General features: G+C 33.5%; 1 protein-coding gene across 4 annotated transcripts in view; it reads left to right on the forward strand.

Annotated features, from left to right (window-relative positions):
• The window catches only part of ATRNL1 (attractin like 1), a 743,508-nt gene that overhangs the window by 162,498 nt on the left and 559,813 nt on the right, over window positions 1-21,197 (forward strand). For all 4 annotated transcript variants that reach the window (XM_004374869.2, XM_023729981.1, XM_023729982.1 and 1 more), the window contains exons 19-20: window positions 7,935-8,072; window positions 17,034-17,127. In XM_004374869.2, coding sequence (XP_004374926.1) covers window positions 7,935-8,072; window positions 17,034-17,127 — 232 coding nt within the window. The remainder of the gene's footprint in view (window positions 1-7,934; window positions 8,073-17,033; window positions 17,128-21,197) is intronic.

Below are 21,197 nucleotides of genomic sequence, written 5' to 3' on the forward strand. Positions count from 1 at the left end.
TATTCATAATATTTGTCATTGTGTTTTTACTATCTGTAGAATCTTTGGTAATGTCCCTTCTTTAATTCTAAATATTGATAATTTGTGTTTGTTTTAATCAACCTGCTAGAAGTTTTGAATTTTCATTGATTCTATAAACAGCTTTTTGCTTCATTGATTTTTTCATTACTTTCCATCTTATATTTCATTTATTTCTCCTCTTATTTTAATTTTTCCTTCGTTCTTCTTACATTAAGTTTAACTTGCGCTTATTTTTCTAGCTACATAAGGTACAAACTTAGATAATTGATCTTTTTTTCCTTATGTAAGCATTTGGTGTTATAAATTTTCCTCGAAGTATTAAATTCTTTTGTTTAGTGTTTTCATGATATATCTATTTCCATCTTTTTACTTTATCTATGCCTTTATATTTAAAGTATGTTTCTTACAGATTGCTCGTTTTGCTAGGTTTTGATGTTTAATCCAATTTGACAGTCTCTACCACTAAATTAGAGAGTTTGGACCATTTAAGGTAAATGTAATTATCAATATGGTTTGGCTTAAATTGAACATCTGGCTGTTTGTTTTCTGTATTTTCCATCTGTTCTTTGTTCTTGCTTGCCTCTTTTTCTGTCTTCCTTTGCGTTAGCTGAACATATTTTATAGTTTCATTTTATTTAATTTATTGGTTTATTGATTGTGTTTCCTTTGTTTAGTGATTGCTGTTGGTTTTACAGCATACATCTTTAACTTATCACAGCCTACATTTAGGTAATATTATGCTTCACATATAGTATAAGAATCTTATTGCTTTAAAATGTTACAATACCCATAGTGCATTTCTATTACTTTTGCTTTAAATGGTAAATTATATTTTAAATATATTTAAAAATATTAAGGGACCTTTATCATCCAGCAGAGATGATCACTAAAGTGACCAAGTGTCAGGGTGTGTCTAAGACCAAAAGGTTCAATACATGCAGGACTTTCAGTGCTAAAACTGGGACAGTCCTAGGCAAGCTAGGATGGTTGATTATACTGATTGTGACTTAATTTACCTCCCTACCTAAAACAATTTAAAAAAATAGAACAAAGTAAATGAACAGTTATGAAGAAATTGGATATCAGTCAACAAAGGAGAACTGTCCCTCAGAGACAGGACGCCCATGAGGTGAGCACTATAACTGTACCAGATTAATACCCGAAGAAAGTTTGCAAGAGGCAAAACAGGCAGGCGAACACAGGTAGAGCTTGGTGGTCACCCTGAGTTGAGGAGATGGAGCTGGAAATCTGGGTAGGTGAAGGTAATTAAATTTCCCAGAAAGAGTACCAAAGAATTGGTACTTCAGTGAACTGCAAAGAATCCTCCATCACGTATTCAGCTAAGTACTGATACGGGCATGATTGTAGGAAACTACTTGAATTTTCATAAAGAACTACGTGAAAAGAATGACAAGAATCACCAATAACACAGAGTGCTGGGAATATTGTCTGCTTCTAGTATGTAGGGTAGGAAAGCTCATTATTCACTAGATATCAGGTAGAGTACTCAGAAGAGTTTTGTTTCTTTTGTGTGTAAAAATTAGCCCTAGACTAAATCCTGCATTGATTCTATGAAACAAAGCTTCAAAGCAATGCCAGAATGATCAAACTGTTTCGAATTAACCACATCCTATTACAAAACTAAATAATATTTATAGAAATGCAAAAATATACAGCAAGGTAACATGAAAAATTTATATTGTCTGGCTTCTAATAAAAAATCAGCAGATATATGAAGAAGCAGGAAAATAACACCCATAATGAGAAGGAAAGATTAACCAATTAATACCAACTCAGAAATGAATCAGATGTTAGAATTAGTAGAAAAAAGATATTGAAACAGTTGTTACTACTATATTCCATATGTTTAAGAGAAAAGATGAAATATTGAATATGTTAAGTAGATCACAGAAAATACAAAAAAGACCCAGATAGAGCTTATGAGCTTAATAGCAGATTAGACATTGCAAAAGTAAAGATTGGTATACTCAAAGACAAACAATAGGAAGTACACAAAATGAAGTACACACAACAATGTTGGAAAAAAAATGAGCTGAGCATGAGGAAGCTCTGGAACAACATCATGTGGCCTAATCTTCTTGTAACTGGGTACCCTAAAGGAGAAAATAGAGAGGAAGTTTAGAAAAATTGGAAGAAATAATGGCTCAAAAGTTTCCAAATCTGTTGAAAACTGAAAACCCACAGACCCAAGAATGCCAATGAATCCCAGCACAAGAAACATGAAGAAATCTATACCAAGGCACAGAATAATCACATTGCTTAAAACCAGTGATAAAAAGATAATTTAAACAGTGAAAGGAAAAAAAGATTTATTGGGTACAAAGGAAAAGATGAGTCTGATATCCCATTTCTTATTAATAAAACTGAAAATGAGAAGTCAGTGGAGCAACATCTTTAAAATATCAAAAGAAAAAAGAGGTTAACTCTGAATTCTTTACTTAGTGATAGTATCTTTCAATAATGAAGGTGAATAAAGACTCTTTCAGACTTCCAAAAGCTGTAAGAACTCATCACCAGTGGACCTGTCATATAAGAAATAATGGAGGAAGTTCTTTAATCAGAAAGAAATTATTCTGGATATAAATCTGGACTTATACAAAGGAGTGAAGATAATGGAAATAACAATGTGGGTAAAGATGTTTTTCTTATTATTGAAATATCTAAAAAGAAACTGATTGTTCAAAGTAAAAATGACAATAAAGTATTGTGGGGTTTAATGCATAGGTAGAAATAAACTGTATGACATGATAACTCAAAGGCCAAGGGGAGAAAAATGTAAGTATAGTGTTGTAAGTTTCTCATACTGTAAGTGAAGTGGTATAATATAATTTGAAGGTAGACTGTTATAACTTGTATATTCTAAACTCTAAAACAACTACTAAAATAACAACAGTCATAGCTAATAAGCCAAAAGAGTAGGTAAAATGGAATTATAATAATTAATCCAAAATAAAGTAGAACAAAAGGAAAAGAGGAATACAAACAGATGGGACAAACAGTTAACTAATAGGAAAATGATATACTTAAGCTCAGCCATATCAATAATCACGCTAAATATAAATGATCACAACACCCCAGTAAAAAGGCCAAGACTGTCATATTGAATAAAAAGCAAGACCCAACTGTATGCTGCCTATAAGAAACCTACTTAAAATGTAGGAGGCACAAATAATTTAAAAGTCAAAGAATACAAATAGTTATACTATGCTAGCAATAGTTAAGAGAAAGCTGGGTTGGCTACATTCATATCAGACAAATAGATTTTGGAGCAACAAAAATTACTTGAAATAAAAAGGGTCATTTCATAATGGAAAACATGTAGATTTACCAACAGGACATAACAATCCTAACCATTTTTATACCTAATAACAGAGCATAAAAATAGATGAAGGTTTACTGGAGTATGCCAAAGATCCCCTTTTAGTTCCCAGAGATAATTTAATTTGTGTACATGGTACCATACCAGTTTTTTTTTTTTTGTCTTGCTGTTTTATTATGGAAAATATATTAGTTATCTACTGCTGCATAACAAATTACTACAAATTTAGAGACTTAAGCAATACTTAGGTATAGTAAAAATTTGCCGTCAGCTCAGACGTCTCTTTACCATTCATGCTTTGAATCCCTGCTTCATTTCTAGTTGGAATTGACTTGAAGCCAACTAACAACAACATGTATAAAAATAATATTTCTGGTAAATTTTGCCTTGAATTTCTGGGTATATATATTTTTTGAATTTTATTGGGAATGCCAAGTATATATTTTTAAATGTTTTATATCTGTTCTAAAAGGCACATGTTTTTTTAAAACTATGTACTTTATTTGCATATCAAATCCTGATTTTTTTTCATTATGCTTTATTTTGATTTTTTTCTGCTTGTATATCCATAATGAGGAACCATTTGGACTGGTCTTAAAATTTAGACAAAATACAAACGATGGCTTCTCTTTAGTTTTATTCATGTTCCACCAGTAGGTTGTTATTAAGGACCTTTCAAGTAAAGATGTACCCTGGAAGAACTATTAGATGTAAGCTTATATTACTTGTTGATCTAACACCTTGATAGCAGTGGGGAATAAAACATAATCATAGGCTTTTTTATATCTGATAAAGCCATTTTGCTTGGGGCTATCTTTTTATATACAGTAAAACCTGCAAAAGCCAGAACCTGTGTAAGGTGGAAAACTGTCAGAGACGGAAAACTCAAAACTAACATGAGGTAGGATTCTTAATAGAGAGCGATAGTAAGCACCCTGTTAAAGGTGGAAAACTTTCAAGACCCGGAAAAACAAGGCAGTGCCGTCAAGTTCCGGCTCTCACAGGTTTCACTGCATAATGTGCTTTCTCCTTTGCCATTGCTACCATACTAGTTAAAAGCTATGCCAATGAGCAGTCTTTTTTGCTGGTAATTTTGTCTGCAATTAGGTCTAAATTATACCAGCTTTCTGCTTGGTGTATATACTGCATGACATATAAGACTTCCCCATTTTTAGCAACTGTCTGGGGGGGTACCAGTGATATGCTTATTGACTGCCACATGCCCATCCTTGCCTTTGGAACTCACTTTAAGCAAGGGATTTGAGTGAAATATGTTGTTTTTGTTGTTGTTAGGTGCCATCGAGTCGATTTTCAATTCATAGTGACCCCATGTGACAGAGTAGAACTGCCCCATAGGGATTTCTCAGCTATAATCTTTATAGGAACAGATCGCCCAGGTCTTTCTCCTGTGAAGTCACTGTGTGGGTACGAACCACCTGACTTAGTTATCTAGTGCTGCTATAACAGAAATACCACAGGTGGTTGGCTTTAAGAAATAGAAATTCATTCTCTCACAGTTTAGGATGCTAGAAGTCTGAATTAAGGGCACCAGCTCTGAGGAAGGCTTTCTGTCTCTATCAGCTCTGGGGGAAGGTCCTTGTCATCAATCTTCTCCTGGCTTAGGAGCTTCTCAGTGTAGGGACCCCAGGTCCAAAGATGCACTCTGCCATGTCTTTCTTGGTGGTATGGGGTCCTTCTCCTCTCTGCTAGCTTCTCTCTTTTATACCTCAAAAGAGATTGACTCAAGGTAAAACCTAATCCTATTTATGTCCTGCCTCTTTAACATAACTGCCTTTAATCCTGCCTCATTAACATCATAAAGGTAGGATTTGCAACACATAGGTAAGTTACTTCAGGTCACAAAATGGAGGACAACCACACAATACTGGGAATCATGGCCTTCACAAATTTACACACATTTTTGGGGGACACAATTCAATCCATAACACCGCCAAACTTTTGGTTAGCAGCTGAGTGCTTAACCGTTGTGCCAAGTATGCCTGAGGTCAATCTGCAGAAGTATTGTAGATTACTGTTTTCTAGTTTTATTTGTGTAGCTGGCACAATACTCAAATTCCTGTTGTTGGTGGGAAGTTTCCTTATTATTTCAGTGGAAATCTGTGAGGAGAGAGTTAGATACAAATGCCAAATTTAACATCTTATCAGAAGTTAAAGCATTTTTTTTTCTTGGTGACTTCCTCCATGTGGCCAGAAGTTTCAAAAAGTATGTATAATAACCCATATTTTATTTCAGATCTTCAAGTAATGTTTTATATGTATGGACGCTCAATAAATTTTGTTTTTACCTAAGTGTATTAATGTAGTGGTACCACATAATAAATTTTCTATGAAATAATAACCTTCTAAACACATTATTTAAAAAAATAGATGTCCTCAATGACATTAGTTTCTTATTATATAATATGAATTTTTGTAGAAAATTGGTTATACAGAAAAATCTTACTAGACTAAGATAACCATCATTAACTTTTCCACAGTCATGTTTATATGTTTTAAAACATTCATCATCGTTCTAAATACAGTGTTTTGTAACCTTGTTTCACTTAATTTATCATGAACATTTATCTTAATATATTAAAATTTCTCCTAATTGTTTCATAATGTAATATAAAGTTTGAAAACTATTAGTTTTCTTAATTTCATAAAGAGGATGGTGACTAACCTTTTTCCATGTTAACCCCATTATTACTATACTGTGCTACAGTAGTTATGCCTCTGAAAATTTCTATCTGATGTCAGTATTTGATTTTTACTCTTGCGTATTTCCTCACCGTCTGATTTTAATTTATGTTGAGACACTGTGTGAGTCTCTCGGGAAATCCCTCTTCTCTTCTATGTCTGACAGACGGTTTATGTCATATTTAATATCTGGTCTTTTGTTTCAGAGTTTTTGGTTTGCATTTGTCTCTGCCATTGATTGGCTGTATGACTTTGGTTAGGTAATTAATCCAGGTTTCTTCATCTTAGATATGATCCTATAAATAGTACCTTCCACAAAGAATTATTGTGAGGATGAAATGATATAATTCATGTGTAGAACCTGGTATGGAATTTGACCATTGGGAGGTGTTTACAATATTTTAAAACTGATGCAGTATGTACACTGACCGATAAGAATAGATGCCAGCCACAAAGAACTGGAACTGACTGAACATTGACTTTCTGGCTAGAGTTGTTAACTTGCTATATCAGTTTTAACAACGATGGAAATGAGTATGAAAGGGACAGTGCTGAAGATGTTAGGGTGAGCAGTTACCAATCTAAGTCAATATTAGGTCCCATATAGGCACTGAAAGGAGCCCTGGTGGTACAGTCATTAAGCGCTAGATTGCTAACCGAAAGGTTGGTGGTTTGAACCCACCAGCCGCTCTACAGGAGAAAGATGTGGCAGTCGGCTTTCTTAAAGCCTTAAAGCCTTGGAAACCCTATGAGGCAGTTCTACGCTGTCCTATAGAGTCACTGTAAGTCAGAATCGACTTGACTGCAATGGTTTTTATAGGCACTAAAGACATGAGCTTCATGTATGAACATTATCTCTTAATCTGAAGTTTCTGGGTTCTGGTACAATATTACTGTAAAGCCTGTGAAAGCTGGAACCTGTCAGAGAAGGAAAACTCAAATATTTTTTACTAATAGAGAGTGATAGAAAAGTGGTAAGACTGCTCCCTGTTGTAGGCGGAAAACTTGTGAGACCTAGTAAAACAAGGCGGTCCGGTCAAGTTCCAGCTCTCACAGGTTCAGTGTAATATCAAAACATATTAAAAGTATCATATTGTGAAGAACTATAAGTTCTTTAAGCTGAAAATCTGATTCCTTTTAGTTCGAATTCAAATAGAATTTTAGTTAAGCCTTGAAAGTATTCTTGCTCAAAGAAGGTAAACATTTATGCAAATGAATTTAAAAGGGCAATTTTTGTTATTTTTACTACTAATTCATGTTCTTGAAGTAAGGACCTAATGACATATAATTTTCTGTATTTATCAATACTTTGTTATTATGTATAAATATCATTAAGATGCATTTTAGCATTCTTTATCAAAGCTATAATTTAGTCTTGTGTTTATGAGGGGCCCTGGTGGCACAGTGGTTAATAGCTTGACTGCTAACCAAAAGGGTGGCAGTTCATATCCACCAGTCACTCCTTGGAAACCCTATGGAGCAGTTCTACTTTGTCCAACACGGTCGCTATGAGTTGGAATTGACTGGATGGCAACAGATTTGGAATGGGTTTTATGCACCTTAATAGACAGAGCATTCACATGAATCTTTAAGGACTATGCTGAAAAGTATTCCTTCCTTAGCTATAGTTTTTGTTTTACTTTTCTCCAAACCCTGATTTCATAGAACATAAGGTAAAATTTCAATGTACAACTTATTGTAATGTTTTGTGTTAATATTTTGATCCACATATTATAAGCATTAAAAAAATCTTAGGAAATGCCTTGTGGACTTTGCTACCATCTAGATTTTTAAAATAAATTCTTTGTCCTGATAGCTATTATACTTGATATTGTCATGTGGTGTTTGTAACACTGTTTACCATTTTTTCTAGCTTGCCAGTGTAATGGACATAGCACGTGCATAAATAATACTGTGTGTGAACATTGTAAAAATCTTACCACAGGAAAGCAGTGTCAAGACTGCATGCCTGGTTATTACGGAGATCCAACCAATGGAGGACAGTGTACAGGTAACAATTGCTTCTTTTACTTCAGTGTATTTTCACTATAGAAAAGTCCTTATAGTTTCCTTATTTCCTGATGTTGACAAAATATTGTTTTGCTGTCTATGGCTTCTCTATTGTGATGTGATATATGAAAGTTTTATTTTATAGGACCACATTATCCAACTAAATGAACAATATGTCACATCTAGTGAATTATTCTTTATGCATTAATGGCTAAAATCAGTTTGTAAAGCCTGGAAAGTATAAATTACTACCATTTCTCCATTTTCAGTTCACCGTATTGAGAAAAGTTCACTGTTTTAAATTAGTAGATGTATTTATTAACAATCAAAGTCCATGATGATATTAAGGGAAAGAAGGAAATAGATTTACTTTTAAATTTTTCATAAATTTTTTCCATTGGCTGATTTGCGGAAATAAATTGCCAGTCCTTTCTTCCTAGTCTGTCTTAGTCTGGAAGCTCCTCTGAAACCTGTTCAGCATCGTAGCAAAAAGCACGCCTCCATTGATAGACAGGTGGTGGCTGCACATGAGGTTCATTGACTGAAATTGAACCTGGGTCTCCCGCTTAGAAGGCGAGAGTTCTACCACTGAACCACCACCATCCGCAGGAAATAGATTTATATTGAATGATGGAGCTTTAAATATACTGCACATTTGAATATTATTTTTTAAATTCAACTTTCTGAAGCCAATCTAACATTGTTGTCAATAGTATATAAATGTACTTGTGGGTTTTCTTCAGATTATTTTTAGACTTGCCATATTTATGCCTATTCTGGTAATATAATTAACTATTAAAATATTTTGTTTTCAAAGTTGTTTTATTTCTCATTAATGTTCAGGAAGATATTCTCTGATACAAACTTTCTGTAGGGTTGCTATATATATAGTATTTTTGTAGCAATAGAAAAATATAACATTGTTAAGAACTTGGACTTTGGAATCATACTGCTTCAGTCCATATCCTGACAATGTCACTGTCACCTTGGGTAAATATATTTAAACTTTTAGTGCCTCAGTTTTCTCATTTGCAAGATGAGGCTAATTTAATTTGTACATCACTAGGGTTATAAACCAGAAAAAACCAAACTTATTGCTGTCAAGTTGATTCTGACTCATAGTGATCCTATGAGGACAGAGAACTGCCCCGTAGGGTTTCCAGAGAGCGCCTGATGGATTCGAACTGCTAACCTTTTGGTTAGCAGCCATAGCTTTTAACCACTATGCCACTAGAGTTTCCAATAGGATTATAATGAGGCTTAAATGAGGTACTTTATATATGAAATAGTTTGTTTCTGGCAAATGTTAACTGCTCGGTAGGTATTATAGTGAATATTATTATTAATATAGATAACATTGATGTTTAAATATGTTATAAATATGTATAAGTCAGACTTCTTTGGCAGCATTATTTTTGCCATATCTGCAATTTAACTTATAGTAAAAGAAAATAAATAAATGAAAGTTTCATTGAATAGAATGGTCAGTACACTACAAATATGGTACTTTGTAATGAAGAATTATCCATGGGGTCAGCAAACAATTATTGAGTGCTTATCTATATAAGGCTCTATGTTAGGACTTAAGTTTATGTACATTGTGTGCATGCTATAATGGTGTTATAAAGATATGTTAGAATCAGTCACAAAGAAATTAATTCGGATGGAAGGATCTTCGAGGGTCTTAGAGAGGAGTTAATTCAGTAGGTCCTTGAAAGTTGAGGACAGTTCACAAGTGTGATTATTATTATCAGCAGTTTTTTTTCGTTCTAATTTGCTCTGAATGTAAAACAACTAAGCTACAGTGTTATTCCCCACTAGTCTCTCAGTTTGTCCTACTGTGGTGGCTTGTGTATGCTATGATGCTTGAAGCTGTGCCACTGGTATATCAAATGCCAGCAGGGTCATCCATGGTGGACAGGTTTCAGCGGAGCTTCCAGACTAAGACAGACTAGACAGAAAGTCCTGGCAGTCTACTTCCAAAAAATTGGCCGGGGAAAACCTTATAAATAGCAGCGGAAATTGTGTGATATAGTGCTGGCAGATGAGCCCCCCGGGTTGGAAGGCGCTCAAAATACGACTGGGGAAGAGCTGCCTCCTCAAAGTAGAGTCAACCTTAGTGACAGGGATAAAGTAAAGCTTTCAGGACCTTCATTTGCTGATGTGGCATAACTCAAAATGAGAAGAAACAGCTACAAAGTCCATTGATTGGAATGTGGAATGTTCGAAGTATGAGTCTAGGAAAATTGGAAGTTGTTAAAAATGAAATGGAACGCATAAAGATCGATATCCTAGGCATTAGTGAGCTGAAATGGACTGGTATTGGTGATTTTGAATTACATAGTCATATGGTCTACTATGCTGGGAATGACAAATTGAAGAGGAATGGTGTCGCATTCATATACATGCGAAAGTTGGACATTGAGTAAGGAAGACCTAAGAAGATTCATACCTTTGAATTATGGTGTAGGTGAACAATATTGAATATACCACTGACTGCCAGAAGAACGAACAAATCTGTCGTCTTGGAAGAAGTACAGCCAGAATGCTCCTTAGAAGCAAGGATGACAAGAGTTTGTCTCATGTACTTTGGACATGTTATCAGGAGGGACCATTTCCTTGAGAAGAACATCATGCTTGCTAAAGTAGAGGGTCAGAGAAAAAGAGGAAAGCCTTCAATGAGATGGATTGACACAGTGTCTGCAACAATGGGCTCAGCATCTAACAACAACAGCAACGTTATTAATCATAAAAATATTTCAATGTACTATAAGAAAACCACTTCTCCAAATAAAAAAAATATGCTGACATTAGAAAGAATTCCAATCTTGGATGACTAATAGTTTTTTTCATCTGGGTCTTAATCTTTTTGGTTAGATTTATTGCATAGTTTCTAGTGATTTTGTTGGTATTATGAATAAATTCTTAAACATTGCATTTCTAATTGCTTTTAGTAGAGTCTGCCTATATATTCATTAATTTATATCTTTTAGTTTATTTTGTTTTTTTTCTAGGTTTTTAAATTGTGTGCTTACCTAATTTTATATATATATATTTCATAGAAACAGAAAATTTACAACTAAATAAACTTGAGCATTTCATAAAGTAAATGTAGAATGTTTAATTCTCTCAAAGTGGGAGCATTGTCCTAAATAATCTAAAACTGCAGAGAAATGAAAATCACTTGAGAAGGCAATCTTGGTTTTATATTTTGTTTTAACATGGCAAAGTTAAAATTAGTTTGTATTTTCTGAGTACATTTTATCATCCTATGTAGCAGAGAAAATCCAAATTGAGTTTTAAAATATTCCAGAAAGAGGCCATTAAATGAATGATTATATAATTCTATGTAGGTAATTAGTTTATGGTATAGCCATGAAGATAAACTTTGATCAGAGAATCTCTTTGGAATAACTTTTTTTCGTATAAAGTCAATCATACTAAGAAAATCAAGAAAGCCTATTTAAGTCACGCAAAGCAGAGCTGCCTCTTTTCAACTGCATTGTAAACAAAATTCTCCATTGCATAGCTTCCATAATCTCTTAGCTAGTTTGCCTCTTCTGTAGACTAATATTTTGAAACCTTTGTTCTCCTTGGTAGATGTGCCCCTCTAGTTCAAATGCTCGATAACCCTAATATTTTCTTACATACTCCATTTTTTTTAAGCTCTCTTCATCCTCTAAATGCAAATGTAAGCATCTGATAATCATTCCTTTATAGTCGTTTGAATTTAAACAGAAACTGTTACTCGAAAGAGTAACCTTTAAACAAGTGCATCAGAAGCTAGGAAGAGGCAAGGAACGATCTTCCCCTAAAGCCCTCAGAGAGAGCCTGGCCCTACTGACACCTTGATTTTGAACTTCTAGCCTGCAGAAATGTGAGAAGATGAATTTCTATTGTTTTAAGATGTTTGTGGTACTTGTTTATAGCAACCCTAGGAAAGTAACAGAATGCTGTAAAAAAAAAAGAAAAAAGAAAAAGCTTGAAGAATAGGATTTTAAATCGTGAACAATTTGAACTTTTGTCTGTACCAGAATCCTTAATATATTTGAGATATAATGCTATAACATATCTATTAAATATTATTAAGTGTAATTATGCTGGAAACATACAAAAGACGCTAAATTGGCATGGTCTCCTAATCTCCAGAAGTTATTGTCATATGCATAATACAAACAGCAATGATGTAGTAATGAAAGAACATAGGCGCATAAGCTGGTCTTTGAAACAAGTGCTACCAAGTACTAATTTTTGGTTGCATGTTAGAAACAAAGAAAGTATATTCTTTACACGTAACTTGTTTAAATAACCTTTACAGCATCTTTTTTCTATCCTTATTGTTATCTTTGCTTATCCATAGATATTGTAACTTATATATTGTAGGGGAACAGAAATATTATGTGACCACGTTATATTGCTCTAGTGTTTATCTAGGCTATAAAATCATCATTATATAAAATTTCCCAAACAAAAGGCTACAATGTGATGTTTTCATAGGTGCTTATTCAGCATAAAAAGATAGTATCAAACCCTCAAATGCTGACAACAGAATAAATTTCAACACTGTCATGAAGTATAAATTTTAAACAATTAAATTTAAAATGCATTTGTGCTACTTTACCCTGAAGTACAGCACCACCAGGGAGTTCTCTCAAAATGAGCTCACATTAAAAGGTGTTTTTAACACAATTTATTTTTGTCTCAGAAATTATTGAAGTTACTATATACAATGATAATTCTTTTAGAAACTCTGTAAGCATAGCTATTATCCAGTTGTGCCATAAAGGATAAATAAAGATTTGATCCAAGTTTTTAAATATTAATATGCATCTTTTTTTTCAGTGAAGTTCTGAATAAAAGGCAGTAGTAATATGAAACTATGCAGGTTAATATTTAAAAGATGTCATGATATATTCATTCACTATTTATGAAGTTATATATTAGCTATATATCTGGTGTCCCTTTATTGCTCAATGATAGTTTCTTTTATTCCTTGCAGTTCTGCATCTTGTCTTACATTTCTATAATCCTTACTTTTTGAATTCCCATAGTTAAGTTCTAAAAACTTAAAGGAAACTTATGCATATTTTTAAAAATACTCTTCTTGAAGAAAAACTTACAACTTTATGTAGAAATCCTTTCTACTAAAAAAGGGAGGTTCTTGGAAATCTGTGTGGAACCAAAGCTTACTTAATATGTGTGTGTGTTTTGGGTGGGGGGTGTATTTACTTCGTAGTAATCATCCAATTTTTCAAAGTAATTAATGGTTAGCAATTAGCAAGAAGCTTAGTGTGCTAGAATATGTCATATTTTCATCAAAATTAATGTTTTTAAAACATCTTTACTGATACAAAATTCACATACCATAAAATACCCTTTTAAAGGGTATTTTGTTAATTATTTTCAGTTGATTAACAGAACTATGAAATCTTCATCACAATCTATTTTAGAACATTTTCATTACTCCCCTCCCCAAAATACCTACAGTAGTCACTCACCTTACTCCCCCCACCCCCTAGCATCCACTCCCGGCCACCGTCAACCTAATTAACCACTAATCTACTTTGTCTCTGTAAAAGAAAGAAACGCAAAAAAAAAAAAAAAAAACAGTTGCTGTGGAGTCAATTCCGACTCATGGCGACCTCATATGTGCCAGAGTAGAATTGTGCTCCATAGGTTTTTCAATGGCTGCTTTTTTGGAAGTAGATTGTCAGGCCAAATTAGGAATAAAAAGAGTATTTCCTCAATTTGATAAAGGATATCTACAAAACGTCCACAGAAACAAGACAGGAATGTCAACCTTTGCCTGTTATTTTCATCACGGTACAGAGATTCTAGCCAAGGCAATTAGGCAAGGAAAAGAAGTAAGAGGCATTCAAATTGGAAAGGAAGAAATAAAAATATTGCTGCTTTTAGATAGCATGATATTGTATGTAGAAAATCCTAAAAAATTTCACTAAAAGTATATATTAGAACAAGCAAATAATTTGAGAGAGGCTTCAGGATAAAAAATCAATATGCAAAAGTCTGTTGTATTTCTATATGCTAACGATGAGCAATCTGAAAATGAAGAAAACAATTCAGATTAAAATAACATTAAATAGAATACTATTATTAGGAAATAATTTAACAAAAAAACTGCAAGATTTGTACCCTGAAAACTACAAAACATTCCTGAAAGAAATTTAGAAGTTCTAAATAAATAGAAAGACATACCGTATTCATGGATAGGAAGAATAGATATCGTTAAGATGACAGTATTCCCTAAATTGATATACAGATTCACCACAATCCCTGGCAGTATCTCAGCTGACTTCTTTGTAGAAATTGACAAGTTAATTCTACAATTCATATGGAATTGCAAGGGACTCAGAATATCCAAAACAAACTTTAAAAGAACAAAGTTGAGGGTTCACACATCTCAATTTCAAATCTCACTACAAAGCTACAATAATAAACACATTGTGGTACTGGTATAATTACACACATACAGATAAATGGAATAGAAATGAAAGTTACAAAAATCAATTCTTTCATTTATGGTAAATTGATTTTCAACAAGAGTGCCAAGATAAGTAAACGTGAATGAATAGCCTTTTCAATAAATGCTGCTGAGACAACTGGATATTCACATGCAATGCAAAGAATGGAGTTGGACCCCTACCTCACACCATATGCAAAGATTAACTCAATATTGATTGTAGACCTAAATTTAAGAGTGAAAACTATTAAACTCTTAAAATGTAAGAATAAATCTTTGTATCTTTGGGTTTGGCAATGGTTTCCTAGATATAACACCAAGATCATAAGCAACAAAAGAAAAAGTAGGTAAATTACACTTAATCAAAATTTTAAAAAATTGTGCTGCAATCAATACTATCAAGAAAGTAAAAAGAAAACCCAAAGAATGGGAGAAAGTTTTTGCAAATTATATATCTGATATGGGACTTGTATCCAGAATATATAAAGAATCCTTCAACTTAACAACAAAAAGACAAATAACTGAATTAAAAAAATTAGCAAAGGATCTAAATAGACATTTCTAGAGAAAAGATATGAAATAACCAATAAGCACATGAAAATATGCTCAACATCATTAGTCATTAGAGAAATCAAACCAAGAGCACAATGAGATACTACTTCACACCCATTAGAATAACTGTAATAATAATAATAATAAAGAGAGCCAATAACAGGTGCTGGTGAGCATGGGTGGAAATTGGAACCCTCATAAACTGCTAGTGGTTTAATACTCATTTGCAGCTGCTTTTGAAAACAGTTTGGAAGTACCTTCCTCAAAATGTTAAACATAGAGTTAATGTATGACCCAGCAGCAACTCTACTGCTAGGTATATACTCAAGAGAAATGAAAGCATATATTCACACTAAAACTTGTACATGAATGTTCATAGCAACATTAGTCTTAATAGTCCAAAAGTGGAAAAAACCCAAATGTCCATCAAATGATGAATGGATAAACAAAATGTGGTGTATCCATCCCATGGAATATTATTCAGCCCTAAAAAGGAATGAAGTCCTGATACTTGCTACAACATGGATGAACCTTGAAAATAGTATGCTAAATGAAAAAAATTAGTCACAAAAGACCTCATATTGTATGATTCCATTCGTATGAAATGTCCAGATTAAGCAAATAGGGTGGTACAAATAATTAATGCACCTGGCTAAAAAACAAAAGGCTTTAAATTCACCCAGAGCTGCCTCGGAAGAAAGGCCTGGTGATCTTCTGAAAAGATCAGCCACTGAAAACCCTATGGAGCACACTTCTACTCTGACACATATAGGGTTGCCGTGAGTTGGAGTCGACTTCATGGTAACTGGGGGGAAAAATGGTGTCAAGAGAAAGTGGGTGACCGAACTTGAATGGTGGCTGTCAGAATGAAAAGAAGAGGCCAAATACAAGAAAGACTGTGCATGTAGAAATTAGAACGTAGCAATTGGTTGGATGCTGGGCACAACGAAGTGTGAATTTTGTGTCCTAAATAATTGGAACACTGCTCTGTAACAAAGGAGTGCAAAGTAAGGAAAATGAGACTTTGAGTTCATATGAATGTAATTGAGCACACGTAGCTATTGTACCATGGGATGTTTCATTGTATTCTGGAATACTAAAACTGAGAATGATCTCAGGAGCTTATAAAGGATGATTAGGGAATAAGAAAACAATTTTTTTTTTAAATGGACTTTATTTTTTAGAGACTTTTTGTTTTCAGAGAATTGTGCCGAAAGTACAGAGAGTTCTCACACAGCTCCTTTCCTCCCAGAAGGCGGTTTCTCTTATTATTAGTATCTTGCACTGGTGTAGTACACATGTTACCATGTACATGCTTTTTCATACAATTTGTAGCTATATTTTTATTGTTAGCTGTAGTAATAGTAATGGAAGTAATAGCAGCATTTATTGAGTGCTTGACATATGTTAAGTACTCTAAATTACATTATCTCATTTATTTTTTACAATGATCCTGAGAGCTAAATACTGTTATTCTCATTTTGCAAGATGAAGAAACTAAGCCTAGAGAGGTTAAATAAATTGCCTAAGATCACAGTGATTGTAGATAGAGGTTTTGAAGCTAAGTGGTTTGAATGTAAAGCTCTTGCTCTAACTGTAACTCTTTGACACTCATTCCATTAAGAGGTGTACCAAATAAAAAATGGAAAGAAACCCAAAGAAGAATTAGATAGATACTCAAATCCATTATAGACTTCCAGAGACCCTGGAAGACTTTAAAGAGTTTTGCAAAATTTTCAAATACGCACATTTACTTCCCTTTTCTAGAAAAATATCTTATAATTTATAGTTTCCTTAGTTTTTGTAATGGCAAGGGGATATAACATGGCATAAAAATAAGGTAATATTTATAATAATACCTCCCGTGAAATGTGATGTATGTATTTGTGATGCAGAGTATTCAATGTCATTTTGATTTTGACTTAACAGCTTGTACATGCAGTGGCCATGCAAATATTTGTCATATGCATACAGGAAAATGTTTCTGCACAACTAAAGGAATAAAAGGGGATCAATGCCAACTGTAAGTAAAAACAACTTTTTAGAAATTTTGTGAATTTCATTTGTGCCGTAGAAGTAGTTGTTATAGTTTTTCCTTTTTAAATTTAGTGTTGTACTAGTTAAGCAACTGATGTTGTAAGCTATTTTTACTTGCATGTTATCGATTCCCTTCAAAATTAAAACTTCTAAAATGATAATCTTATAGAGGTTTAAAACAGATCCCGTAGAATACATTTTCCTCCATATCTTCTTAAATAGCCCTAATCTAATATTTTTATGCCTTTTTTCTCTAGAATGTGTCATTATTAATTCTGATAATTGTAGTTCTTTAACCCTTTCAGTTGGTTCCTTAAACTCATCTTCAACTGGTTCCTTATATCAGCTCTGCTTTCGATATCCATGAACCCACTATTTTTGGTATTCTGCTATGACTACTTTTGTAAGTGGTTTTTGTTCTTTTTATTATGTAGTAATTGTTCTCAAGATTTATTCCTCCCCAAAAAATTAACTTTAAAAAGCAGCTGTTTCAGACTAAGTTGTTTTTCTTTCTCTTATTCACATGTATCATATATATCATTAAAGTCAAGTTTTTATGGGTTTGAATTATATATGTGCAAACACCCATGTACTGTATTTAACACATACAATACCAATTATAATAAGTAGAGAATAATAGGAAAATTTTAATAAAGGGTGTATCAAAACTGTAAGTAAATATAAACATTTAAATCTAAAAAAGTCTGTTAACTGGGGAATATGATTCTTCAGTTTGTTTTTTTAAAAAACAAGTATATTATTTGCTGTAGAATTGTCCTGAAGATTTCAAGTTAGATGACCATGATTTTGACTAGCCATTGAGGTTTCTGGAAACCCTGGTGGCGTAGTGGTTAAGAGCTATGGCTGCTAACCAAAAGGTCAGCAGTTCAAATCCACCAGGTGCTCCTTGGAAACGCTATGGGGCAGTTCTACTGTGTCCTATAGGGTCTCCATGAGTCGGAATCGACTCAACGGCAGTGGGTTTTTTGGTTTGGTATTGAGGTTTTTAAGTTTAGAGAACGTGAGCAGATACAGTTCTTACTTCATTTCTTCATATTCTCTAACCTTAAAAATGAAGTCATAGCATAAGATCTTAAAGGAATTTATTTCAGGAAGGGAATTTTGGTCTCAAAACCAAGGGGACCACAAAGTAAGTAGTCAATAAATTTATTTAATGGAATGGAATGGAATTAACAAAGTATTGGAGTACTCAAAAGGGAGTGATTAATTCTTTTTAGAAGGATAAGGACAGTTTGAACAGAGGATATTTGAGCTAGTACATGAAGAAGATTAAGATTTTTTCTAGATAGAGAATGTATTAACAGAAAGGGAGGCAGCATTAGTAGACTCAAGGAAGTAAAAAAGAACACGGTCATAGCACTTCAGGTTTTTGCTCAAGGACATATAGAGCTATAAAGAGTGTAACCTCCATCCTTACAATGAAAGAAAACCTGGGAAGACTGCAAATTTTTTGAAACCATTGGAGAACTGAGATCACAGGGCAACAAAATGGCCCCAAATTTAAAGACAGGCAGGAGCCTGCAGGGAGAGATAAGACACAAACACTGCCTTACCTGGAGTAAAACAAACTGGGTGGTTGGTCAGTTGATGGAGGACGAGTGTGCACTGTCAATAGAGTGTAAGCCCATGGGGACCCCAGAAATTGTGGGGTCTGCCCACCAAAGTCAGAGAGAATTTTAAGAAGGTGTCCTTTAAGAAGGTGTAGACTGAGGGGAGGGGAGCAGCATTCACAGAAGAGGAGAATCAGTAATGGGGTCAGAATATTTGTGTAAAGAGGCACCAAATTGTTCACCTTGCCAGGGTGCTGTAAGTTCTCACTCTGGCCATGGCCCAAGACACAGTACTCAACAGTGGTAATTTAGAAAATGAATTTAATGGAAATATGAACTACAATATAAACATGTAATGGGTGAAGTCGTATTTTGTATGAAAATCACTTACTTTTGAGGAAATAACATGTACACTTTAAAGAAAACAACATATTTTTGTAAGACTTCTCTATTTTACATTGTGCAGGTAACACATATTTGCATTCTTTAAAATATAATGTCTGTCATTTAATCAAATTCCATTTCAATGTAATAATGTAAAAAGTTCAATAGTAGTTCTTCTTCCTCTGCCTTTGAATAACCTTTGTGATAGAAGCTGTTGCTCCCCAATGAGAAATACAGGCAGACATAGGATAAGAATAGGAGACAGAAATGTTGACTAAGTGTTGTGGCAGATGCTTATGATGTACTTTGCTAACTCCCTTTTCCCCAGCTTCACTGCTTCTCATCTCACATATACACCCATCACCACAGTGGACTTCACCTTCAACTAGAATCTAACTTTTGCTGTGTGAAACTACTGAGATTTTAAAGTTGTTTGTTATAGTAGTTAGAACACCCTGATATGAGTAGTTAATTTTCCTTACTACTTTGGTTGACATCTTTAATTGCTGCTTTTTCATAGAAATAACCTTGCATGACCTGTCCATTAAGGGTGATTGCTGGGGTTAGGTTAGTGGGTTATGTGGGGTCAAATTGTTCTTTGAGCCCCATTCCTCTCTTAAAACCTTTGCAGACTTCTGATCAGAGTTATTCTCACTGAAGGATATCTCTTAGGAGATTTTAGCATAGTGTATGTTTCCAACTTGATTATTACGTTGATGTCAGGCATAACGAAGTGGTTTTATCTCTAGATGGTCAGAATAGACCCTAATACATATAGAATTGTTGGTATAAAGAAATTGTGCAATAAGGAACAGATTAGTAAATTAAGGTGTAAGATATATTAATTAAAAGTTGATAACAATTAGAAAAAGAAAGATTTTTATTATAAAGAAAGAGAAAACATTTTAAACACTTATTTTGGTCTGTCTTCTGTATTTATTATTAAAAGTTATCTTGAAATATCAGACGATGAAGTAAATAGATTCCTAGTACGTTCCCACTTAACTCTGTGAAGAAATAAATTAGTTAAGGTCCAAGAGTTTAATGTAGAAAATATATCTAGTGTATGTGTAAGATGTTTTATCAAAATATGAACTCATTTCAAATGCATGTGTGTTACAAGATCAATTACTGCAATACACTGCTATGTCACTCGATTCATTTCTGGGGACCCCCGTACAGTGACTGTGTTCTATAGTTTAGCACTTTTACTTCTAAGGAAAAATGATAAATGTTTGAAAACATTTAAGTATAATCTTTTTCTAAAATAATTTTCATTTTTGTCTTGCTTACTTTGGCATTTGCCAGATGCAAATAGAATATCCTCTCTTTATTTTTATCGTTTTTCCTCTTCTTAGTTGTCATCATCATTAGCGTCATAGTTAATATGTATTGAGCCCTACTAAATGTCTGGCTGTAGGCTAAGCACTTTTATTTAATTCTTACAACAATCCTGTGAAGTAGTAGTATTATTATCCTGATTTTACTGTGAAGGGAGTTGAGACTTACAAAAGTAAACCTATCCAAGGTTGCAACCCAGTTAATGTTGGAGCAGGGCTCCCACTTTGGTTTCTTTGACTAAAAAAAAGTACTGTTCACCTACTGTATGTATACCCCTTATTTCTTTGTTAAGAATAATTGGCAAATTAAAATTGAGGCAATATTTCCAGATTGAAAAAATTTTTCATTCTTCTCATTGAGAATTTTTATGAAAATTAATGAATAGTATTTGTGACCCATAGATTATTCCACCTTTTAATTCCAGATTTTATTGTAAAATGTTTAGTATTTAACTGATTAAAATTAAATTTTCTTTGTGTAGCAAAAATTCTTAATACTGTTTTTCCCCTCTAGGGAAATAATCACATAATTTAGAGATTGATTGGAATTTTCACTGACTTGTTTTCCACCTGTGCTAAATTTCAGACTAATCACCATTTAGTATATTTTTTTGATCCAAAACATTCTCTAAATTATCAGTAATTTCAATTGCAATTTTTTTTTTTTAATATTTTATTGTACTTCAGGTGAAGGCTTACAGAACAGATAGTTTCTCATGTAACAGTAACACACATGCTGTTTTATGACATTGGTTAACAAC

The sequence above is a fragment of the Trichechus manatus genome, unplaced genomic scaffold (genome assembly GCF_000243295.1).
Source record: "Trichechus manatus latirostris isolate Lorelei unplaced genomic scaffold, TriManLat1.0 scaffold00031, whole genome shotgun sequence".
In the NCBI taxonomy this organism is placed as follows: domain Eukaryota; kingdom Metazoa; phylum Chordata; class Mammalia; order Sirenia; family Trichechidae; genus Trichechus; species Trichechus manatus.